This window comes from Indicator indicator, chromosome 10 (genome assembly GCF_027791375.1).
Source record: "Indicator indicator isolate 239-I01 chromosome 10, UM_Iind_1.1, whole genome shotgun sequence".
NCBI lineage: Eukaryota > Metazoa > Chordata > Aves > Piciformes > Indicatoridae > Indicator > Indicator indicator.
In genome coordinates, this window is record NC_072019.1 from 33,902,337 (window position 1) to 33,913,138 (window position 10,802).

The 10,802-nt window shown below is 41.8% G+C and overlaps 1 protein-coding gene across 2 annotated transcripts in view; it reads left to right on the forward strand.

Annotated features, from left to right (window-relative positions):
* The window catches only part of PLPPR4 (phospholipid phosphatase related 4), a 33,773-nt gene extending 24,267 nt beyond the window's left edge, over positions 1–9,506 (forward strand). Inside the window, exons 5-7 of one of the 2 annotated variants that reach the window (XM_054384342.1) lie at positions 3,987–4,044; positions 5,282–5,455; positions 8,169–9,506. In XM_054384342.1, the coding sequence (XP_054240317.1) occupies positions 3,987–4,044; positions 5,282–5,455; positions 8,169–9,506 (1,570 nt within the window). The remainder of the gene's footprint in view (positions 1–3,986; positions 4,045–5,281; positions 5,456–8,168) is intronic. The other variant, XM_054384343.1, reaches the window with a different exon arrangement.
* Positions 9,507–10,802: the final 1,296 nt, after the last annotated feature.

A 10,802-nucleotide genomic window follows, 5' to 3' on the forward strand; every position in this document is an offset into this window, starting at 1 on the left:
ACTGCCTCTTTTCCCATAACTGTTCACTGTTACTGGGATGCTGCCACTAAAGCCTGATGCTGGCAAGCAGTGTCCTGCACCTACCTGGTGTCCCAGGGAAATCAGTGTAGCTTTACATGTGAGCAGGTGGAAAAACTTCCATTATTTCATCTCATCCAGTTCATTATCATCTCAAACATGACACCTGCTGCTCTGAATTGACTGCCTGTAGCCATTCCAAAAGCAGTGATCACTCCTAAGTTTAAATATCACCACTTCCCAAAACAGCTGAATCAGTTGTGACATAGTAAGACTAAGCAATTAGTGTTTGTGTGTTTCTGCTTCTTTAGGAAGATGACAATATTGATATCTCAAATTGATTCCCATCACAGAGGACACATTTGGCTATTCTGGCATCACCTTCAGTTTCTCCTTCTTTTATTTCATTTTTCCCTTATTAAATTGTTGCTTCCTTATGCCTGACTCAATTTTACCAAAGCAATCCAAACTTACTGCTGGGCCAATACTTCCTTCAGTCAGCTACATCAGGACTTACAGTGTAACTTCTGCAGCCCAGGAGATTAATCTGACTTCAGTAATTTCAGTTTGTAAGGAATATGTTCTTCTGAGATTTCTCATGGCCTTCATTTTTAGTTTGTACTTCCCAGAAACTTTGGCTCCAGAGATTTGCCTCCAGACCCCCTCCATGAAAAGCAGAGAAAATACATAATTATCCAGCTGATTATTCTGCAACATCCCCAAATAGCCAGTGGTTTCCTTTGTCCATTTTTCCTCTATTTATCTTCAAAGAGCCTTTTCAGTGATTTCTGTTCAGATCTCCAGTGAGTTCTCTACCTCTGTCATTTCTGATGTTCTGACTCAGTATGAGTCTGTCTCTCAGCATGACTCTTATCATTGCTTTCTCTCTACAGATCCTCATGCATGAGCATTTAGAGTTCAAGATGTGTTTTCTTTGAGATCTTTGTTCACCTTTTCAATACAGAGCCATAAAAGAGGCTACTTATTTTTAGTTTGAATTATTATCATTGTAGAGTAGAAGATAACAAATAGAGGAACAAAAGTACTGTCACTGCTAGAGAGTACACAGAGTGCATTTAGCTTGCCTGTGCTTGCCCTGAAAGCATGTGAATAGAAAATAAAAGAGAAAATCAACTGTAGCATAGGGACATACCTTATATAGTATAAAAAGGCCATCAAATTAAGGTTAAGTTCTGAGTGATAATAAAGTTCATGAATCAGATCTATTTATTAGCTCCACAGGGACTGCAACCAGATTTATGTCTCTGTGAAAACTTGCAGAGGAGTTGATCAGGCATTATAAACACACACAGCCTTTTCATGTCTTTATCCTACTCTTGCCAGCCTTCACCTTGTTCCCCAGGGATACTGTTGGTGAAAGGTTTGTTCAGAAGTGGGGCAAAAAACCGAAGAAGAGTAACTTAAATCTGACTTTAGAAACAAAAAAGGAATGGTGCTGATTTCATCTTGGCTGGTCATGAACCTGCTGGAGCCATGGGCTCAAATTCAGGTCAGCAGTGTGGCGTTCACACTGAGTTGCACTGCACACATTTAATTGCAAATGAATTATTCAGAACCAACAAGGCAAAAGGCAGAGGAAGGAAATCTAGAAAGTAGACTCTGCTGGTTTGCAGTAAATGGCTTTGTCTAAAGATGAAGTGCTGAGTTTCAATTGTTGCTAAACTGGCTAACTCAGGTGCTGCTAGGAAAATGGCTATACACAGAGCCCAGTTAGGGAGGCAAAATCTGTGAAGCTGAATGATTGTTCAAGCGTTTATCCCAAGCTGAGCTTTCTCAGGTGAACATGTCGGCTGTGGTCACAAGATAGACATACCCATTACAAGTCCATGCCTTTGAAAGGAGATACATACACAGATACAAACTACTATACATCTTCATTGCACCTTCCTAACTTCTAGATCTCAAAAGTCGTAAAAGTTTTTTATGGCTTCTACAGCCTATGAACTAGATGTCTGCTACAGAACAGGTGTTACTGAATCCACCCCCAGATCAGTTTTTGCTTTGCTGTGTAAAAAATCTCCTCTTCATGTTCCCATCACTTTTCTTTTGTTGTTTTCAGAGGATTGAAATGAGTCTATAAGAACTTTATAAGAAGACTAAGTTCTGGGCTCCCCAGTTCAAGAGACAGGGATCTACTGAAGAGAGTCCAACAGAGAGCTACAAGGATGATTAAGGGAGTGGAGCATCTCTCCTCTGAGGAAAGACTGAGAGACCTGGGGCTGTTTGGTCTGAGAAGAAAAGGCTAAGAGGGGATCTTAGTAATGTCTATAAATATCTGAGGGGTGGGTGTCAAGATGAAGGTGGCAATCTCTTCTCAGTTGTGCCCAGTAACAGGACAAGGAACAACAGGAAGTTCCAAAGCTGGAACACAGGAAGTTCCATCTCAACATGAGGAAAAACTTCTTTATGGTCAGGGTGATGAAGCATTGGAACAGGCTGCTCAGAAGAGGTTGTGGACTCTCTTTCTCTGGAGGCTTTCTCTGGATGCATTCTTGTGTGGCCTGCCCTAGGTGATCCTGCTTTTGTAGGGGGATTGGACTGGATGATCTCCAAAGGTCCCTTCCAACCCCTAATATTCTGTGATTCTAATGTTAAAATGTTAGATAAACTTGTGATAGTTCTTTGTAACTGCTACTTAAACAAAACCTCCTTTTCATGGTCAGAGAAGTAGAAGCTATGCTGTCACTTCTAATGTTCATATCTGTAGTTTCTGACTCGAGATCCAGTACATGCCATTCAAGTCCCCATGTTTTCAATGGGAGCAGAAGGCCCTCAGCAGTTTCAAGAATACACCTGATACTGCCTACTGAGTCTCTTCCAGCCTGGTTGATTCTGTGATTCTGTGTGATTCTGTGACATATTTTCATTTACCCTCTTGTTCTGGGCTTCAGGAAGGGGCCTGCTAACTCTTTAAACACCTTCTCCATGTTCTTGTGATCCCTTCACTCCTATCATGTTATAAAGTGCAGAAACCTAAAAAATAAACCTCAAGATGCAGCAAATAAGGGTGTAGCTTGTATCTCTCTCAGAAGAATGTCAGCCTGTCATTGCCCTGTTATTAGAGCAGCAAAGGAGTGGAACATCTCCCTTATAAGGAGAGACGGAGGGAGCTGGGGCTCTTGAGCTTGGTGACTGAGGGGTGACCTCATTCATGTTGATGAAGATGTGCAGAGTGCCAAGAGCATGGAGCCAGGCTCTGCTGGGTGATGCCCAAGGGGCAATGGTGGAAGTTGAGGCATAGGAAGTTCCATGGAAACATGAGGAAAAGTTTTTTCCCATCTGAGGGTGACAGAACACTGAAAGAGGCTGCCCAGGGGGGTTGTGGAGTCTCTTGAATATCTGGAGATATTCAAGACCTGCCTGGATGAGTTCCTGTGTGATCTGCACTAGGTGCTCCTGCTCTGGCAGGGGGTTGGACTGGATGTCTCAAGGTCCCTTCCAGCCCCTAACATTCTGTGATTCTGTAATTCTGTGAAGATGATTAATGTAGTTGATGAAGTTAGGCCCTACTTTGAAAAGAGTCCTTGAGAAATCAGTGAGAATAATCATATGATAAAGGTTCATGCATTAAATAAGTTGTGTAATTAGGTAGTTATTAAAAAATGATTATGTTAATTTAATTATAGAAATAAACGTATAGGTATTTCTCTGAATCAAGCATTTGGTCTTTAGCCTTTCCCACTGTTGTCTTAGTAGACACACTTTTCTTAACACACAAAAAAATACCATGCTGCATACTTAACTTCAAAACAAAGGCATTTCATTAACATTGATCCTTTCTCCAGAACATAGAAAAGAAATTCAGCAATTAAGTGTTACTGATTGATCATGTATTGCTCAGGAAGTATAAGCTGAAAGTGACTGTACCACCCAGTTTTTTTTTCAAGTGAACATGAGCACAGTGTGTTTGAACTGAGAAGCATAATTTGAGTCTTTTTCCTTGGCAGAAAATCCTTCCCTTCTCAACATGCCACCCTGGCAGCCTTTGCAGCAGTGTACATTTCGGTGAGTAGCCAACTTTGTTCATTTTCATTAGCACAAGACAGAAGTCAGAAAGTCATTTGCTCTATATTGTAAAGCCTTGTGTACAGCCTGGATGTCCCAGACAGAAGTTTTTACCCTTCCAGGTTTGAAAGTACAATAAAAATACTAACAGATAAAATTAAAACAGCTCTATTAAGAATACAGAAAAGATTCAATTGCTTCAATTCCTTTGTTAGTAAGCAACAAAAAGTGTAATTGGATGCCTCATATTATTCACATATAAAATGCAGTGCTTATCAGTCTGGCTGGCTGATATTTTAACTTACCATTCAAATTAACCTTTACGCCTTCTGCCTTTTCTTTATTGCTGTCCTCACTTTCAAGCTTGAGGCATTAAGGAACAGGCATTTATGTGATGTAGTTTCATTTGACCTCCATAGAATTGCAGCATGGATGAACTGGCACAATCGCTCCCAGAGGCCTTCAAGGTGCCACTGCAAAGCAAGGGAATAAAAGGCATCAGTAACTAGCAGGGAAATGCAGGACATGCTGCAGCTATCACAGCTGACTTTCCACATCTGACCAATGACATTTCTTCAGTACAGGCTTGAATGTTTGCGTGAGTGACCACTTAGCTGAGGTTATAGTACAAAGGAAAAAAAATAGTAATTCTATCACTCATGTTTTAAAAATCAGAGGAAAACAACAAGAGTAATTAGTTAATCAAATTAGGTAGTGGAATTGTGCATGGACTGGGAGCTGGCCAATGTTTATTCTGTCCAGGAAAAGGCCAAAATCTGGAATAATACTGATGAACCTCCACTTCATTTTGGTAACCTCCCTGGCATATGGCCTCCAGTTGAGAAATGTCTCTCTGAAGCATCTGGTGATAGCTTTTGTTAGAACAGGTTATTGCTTTCATCTGGCATGACATCTGGCTTCTGTGTTTCAGAAGCGGTGGCTCCTTAGTCACATTTACAGAACATTTAATCTCTGACTGTGAACAGTGTTTAGGCATAAAAGCCTTATCCTAATTGGTGCCAATAAGCAACGCTGACTGTGCTTTTGGAAATACATTATTTGTGATTTCAGATCTACCTACAGCAAAGTGAGCAAAATTTAGCTGGGCTGTAAAATAAAATTGAAGTGATTCTTTTCAGTATTACTGTGTAATACTGATCTGTGTGTGAAAGAAACAGGGAATGCAAGAAATCAATATCCTCTTCAACTGCTTATTCATTTCTCTATTTTTTTCAAGATGTACTTCAATTCTACATTAACAGACTCCTCAAAACTTCTGAAACCACTCTTGGTCTTCGCTTTTATCATCTGTGGGATTATATGTGGTCTGACTCGTATCACCCAGTACAAGAATCATCCAGTTGATGTTTACTGTGGCTTTCTCATAGGAGGAGGAATTGCTCTCTATTTGGTAAATATATCTTCCTGTAGTTAAGTTTTAGCAACTGAAACTGGCAAGGCTGTAATTAAGAGCACTGGTACTTTTTTATGAAAACCTCTCATCATGGTCACATGCCAGAATGAAAAAGGTAGTCAAAAAGTGTTAAGATGCTGATGTGATGTGTAATTTCTTTAAGAAATCAATAGAAAATGCAAATCCATATTTCAATTTAAAGTGCCATTACCATGCACAAAGTGGTATATAATCATCTGGTATCATAAAGAGGAACAGATCTAACATGATGTGCTTCATTAAATACTTAAAGACACTCATCCTTTCTCCTCCACATTCACAAGTGTGATGCAAAGAAAAGTATTGGATTAGTTGGTGTCTGTTTCCAGCCTGAGTTTATATTGCCAGTGTTGGCTTTATGATCTCAAAAAAATGGTTGAATTAGTATGCAGCAACTCAGATGATTAAATGGCTGAACCTGCAAGAAATCAAAGGCAATATTACAGCCCTGTGATTCTTTCAATCTCTTGAGGAAATTACACAGAGTTTCGAAATAGAACACCTCTAAGCCAGGTTATTGCTATGCTTTTCCTCTGTACTGGGTTGAAACATATGGAGCACCTTGAAAGGGTTCTGTAAAGGCCCCTTCCCTGGAGATATTCAAGGTGAGGTTCAATGAGGCCCTGGGCAACCTAATCTAGTTGGGGATGTCCCTGCTGACTGCGGGGAGGTCAGACTGGATGAGCTTTGGAGGTCCCTTCCAGCCTGGTCCATTCTATGATTCTATGAAAGGTGTATGTAGGATAGGCCTGTACCTGTCAGTAGGAAGCTCATTGTATTGGATTTGGCTGAGATGGAGTTAGTTCTCTCCATAGCATCCTTTGCAGCAGTGTTGTGTTTTGTAGTGGTAGCTGGAAGGGTGTTGCTAACAGCACTGTTTTGGCTACTGCTGAGCAGTGGTTGCACAGCAACCAGGCTATGCTTTCCCAGGATTCCCCCCAACAGTAGGCTGAGGGACGGGCAGGATCCTGGGAGCAGACACAGCCAGGCCAGCTGACCCAAACTGACCAAAGAGCTATTCATGCCATGTGACATCAGCTCAGATATAAAAGCTGAAGAAAAGAAGGAAGAGGGGAAGGGGGCATTCGTTGACGGTGTCTGTCCTCTGGAGCAATCGCTACGTGTATGGAAGCTCTGCTTCCCAGGGAGCAGCTGGACAGTGTCTGCTGATGGAAGTAGGGAATAGGTTTTTGTTTGCTTTTGCCCTGCCTTATTAAATTGCTTCCACCTTGACTCACAGGCCTTTTGTTATATTTCCCTCTCCCTGGCCCATCTGAGAAGGGGAGTGATAGAGTGGCTTTGGTGGGCATCTGGCCCCTAACGAGGGCCAAACCACCACACTCATCAAGCATTTGCTTTTGCTTACTGCTTTCAGTAGGTCTCCACATGATTGAAAGCTGTTCAGCACAGCATCAACCCTGGTGCCTGTGAGCAATCAGGAACTTCTACTGACAACATTTTTAATGCTCCATTGTGGGCAGGAGAACAGAAGAGTCTTAACAGCCGTGGGAAGTTTTTGACATAAGAATCTTTTCAGTGATGAAATTTAGTATAATACTAAAAGAAGTTAACATCCTATTCCCCCTTTTTTCTGTCATAAGATAATCTAAGGTACATACAAAGGTGATCTACAAAGGTGATCAGGGACAGGGGGTTGAAAAATGGCTTTCACACTGGCAGAAGAAAGAGCAACCAGTACAGATAACAGAACCCCAAGAGCTACTAAAGCCTGTTTCTGTGATTGCACTGTGAGCAGAAAGGCACTGCGTTGAGAATATTATTTCAAATTATTAATCTCTTGTAGACTGTCATAAATGGAGCTGCTGTTCCCATGTTTGAAATCCACAAACAAGTATGCTCTTTCTTAGGTCTTCTCCATATACTATTGCATGACAACATACTTCAGAGAGTACTGGGTACACGGTAGTCAGTAAATCTGTCCTGAAAACTACAAATCAGTAAGAATGGGAAGGGAAATAACATGAAACTACAGGTAACTCTGAAAGGAGTACAATGAATGAGTAATCTAAGTGACTCAGTCAGGCACTTGACCCTTTTGTGGAATATGACAGCATTCTACAGTGAGTCTGCTGAATAAGAAAATGTTGTGTAATTAAGTCTTGTTGCAGTTCTGTGCAGCTTGGAAAGCAATTGATTTAAAGCTGACAAATTGTCCTATTGTGTAGATATTGTATTACACACTTACTGTGCAGCAGAAAGGGCAGAACCATAGAGCAGAGAACAACTTGAGCTGTAACAAGATTCAGTAAATCAGAGCAGACAGCAGTGCAGCTGTAAAGTAGCTTTGCCTAGATACCTGCAAACACTTCTCTTGTTATTTTGGTAAAGAAACACTCTTTCTTCAGCTGTATCTATTGCTTTATAAAATGAAGAAAACCAAAGGAGGTTTAATATTTTGCTCAACTATTTATTGTCATGAACTATGTGCCCTGGTTACCCTGCTGAGACTACTTCATCCATATCTAGATGTACCAGACTGATGACAGAATTTGGAACAGGAACGTACTGGTGAGGCAAAGGAAGGGAGCATACCCTGTCAGTTAAGCTGGACTAGTTCTATCACTCAGTATTCGTTTGAAGGCAGAAGGATGTAACTAAAATACCTTTAACTGTCTGTCTTTTCTTGTTGGTGCTTCTGTTCAAATATCAGGGCTTGTATGCTGTGGGGAACTTCTTACCGAGTGATGAGAACGTGTTTCACCAAAATTTTCCCAGAGAACCTCTAAGGTCTTTGACAGACCTCAGTCAAGATGCCAACAGAATCCTGCCAGGTAAAAACAGTGGCAGCAGTGATGGCATCGTCTCTCACCGCACAGGAAGCATCCTGAATAGAAACCACAGAGATACAGGGTCTCTGACCAATCTCAAGAGAGCAAATGCTGATGTAGAAATAATAACACCACGAAGCCCAATGGGAAAGGAAAACATGGTTACCTTCAGCAACACTTTGCCAAGAGTCAACACACCTTCCTTGGAAGATCCAGCCAGACGAAATGCAACCATACATGCCTCGATGGATTCTGCCCGTTCCAAACAGCTGCTTTCCCAATGGAAGAACAAGAACGAAAGTCGAAAGTTGTCACTGCAGGTGATAGAGACTGAATCCGGCCAGTCACCACCAAGGGCTATCGAAATGAGATCAAGCTCAGAACCTTCTAGAGTGGGTGTAAACGGCGATCATCACGGCCCGACTAGCCAATACCTGAAAATTCAGCCTGGCAGCGTACCGGGCTGTAACAACTCAGGTCTTTCGGGTGGGCCGAGGGTCTCTATTCAGTCACGTCCTGGCTCATCCCAGCTTGTACATATTCCTGAAGAGACTCAGGAGAATGTGAACACATCACCGAAAAGTAGTTCAGCTAGAGCAAAATGGCTGAAAGCTGCTGAGAAGAGTGTTGCCTGTAGAAGTAACAGTCAGCCAAGAATCATGCAAGTGATAGCCATGTCTAAGCAGCAAGGAGTGCTGCAGGGCAGTCCAAAGGGTTCAGAGGGAAGCACAGTTACCTGTACAGGAGCCATCAGGTATAAAACCTTGACAGACCATGAGCCAAGTAGCATTGTCAGAGTTGAGGCCCATCCAGAAAATAATAGACCTGTCATTCAGATGCCATCAGAAGGTGAAGGAAGTGGGTCATGGAAATGGAAAGGTCCTGAAAAAATCACCCTTCGTCAGACATACGAGCTAAATGATCTTAACAGAGACTCTGAGAGCTGTGACTCCTTAAAAGACAGTTATGGGTCAGGTGACAGGAAAAGGAGCAACATAGATAACAGTGAGCATCACCACCATGGAATCACTACGATAAGAGTAACACCGGTGGAGGGAAGTGAGATTGGCTCAGAGACCCTGTCCATTTCTTCTAGCCGGGACTCAACCCTTCGAAGAAAAGGTAATATCATTTTAATCCCTGAGAGAGGGAGCAGTCCTGAGAACACCAGAAACATCTTCTATAAAGGTACATCCCCAACACGAGCATACAAGGATTGAGAGGAGACGTACCGGCTGGTCCGTACCACCACAAAGTAACACGTCAGGACATGGGTTCTGCTCTCCTTGCTTTGAGCTGGTATTGACCTTTGATGTGCCAAACCACTGACCAGCAGCCCAAAACGATGTTGATGGCTGCTGGTGTGCAGTGTGCGTGAGCCTGTGGAAGGCGTGTGGTGGGGGGAAAAGCACAATGCCAGAACCTAATTCAATGTGAAGCGTTTTCATGCGACTTGCTTCTTCAGACTCAAAAAAACCCTCCACATTTATCTGAGGGTGATGATGTCAATCAAAACGATGGTCTGGAACACAGACACTTTATTTCCTGAATGTGCCAACTTTTTATTTTATTTATACTGGTATCCAAAACTGATGGAAATTTTCACGGCAAAGGCTGTGTCTGTGGTAAATACTCACCTTTGCAGAATTTGCACCAAGTCTTTACTACAGGATGGTGCTGATGATAACTTTACATGTTTTTAAATCTTATGTACTTGCTAGACTCTGCAGACACACCTGACGACATATTAATGTGCAGTTCCTTTAAAATAATATTGCTAATAATTAATATGATGATGCTGGCTGCATTCATTTAGCGTAGGACATATTTACAGCTTTGTTATAGTGGACCTGTCACATTCAAAGATTGCAAAGGTTTTGTGTAGTTCTTTAAGATGTCTACTGCAACAAAAAAAAATGTGTGGGTGACATTCCATTAAAATGGAGTAACTCTATATTTTGAATAGTTTTGCTGCTGCTGCTGCTCAACTTTTTGTTTAAGAACAGGTGCTACTAATGAAAAGGCTGCTTCTTAATGGGCTAACTTGTAGAACTGTTTTAAACTACGTTTTTAAAGGGGTCTTTTAAAATACTCTGAGTAATTCAATTTTACATTTTTAAACCTCTTATTCTGCCCTTCCATTGTTTTTCCTATTAGTTTTTAACCATATAATGCGGGTTTTTAACCAATAACTACAAGATGTGCCATGAGAGTAAGAAAAAACAGCCACTTCCTTGACCAGGTGCCAAAAAGTGATTAATAATAGAATCACAGAATTTTCAGGGTTGGAAGGGACCTCAAGGATCATCCACTTCCAACCCCTCTGCCATGGGCAGGGACACCTCACACTAGGATCAGGCTGCTCAGAGCCACATCCAGCCTGGCCTTAAACACCTCCAGGGATGAGGCTTCCACCACCTCCCTGGGCAATCTGTTCCAGTGTCTCACCACCCTCATGGGGAAGAACTTCTTCCTAACATCCAATTTGAATCTCCCCACTTCTAGTTTTGCTCCAT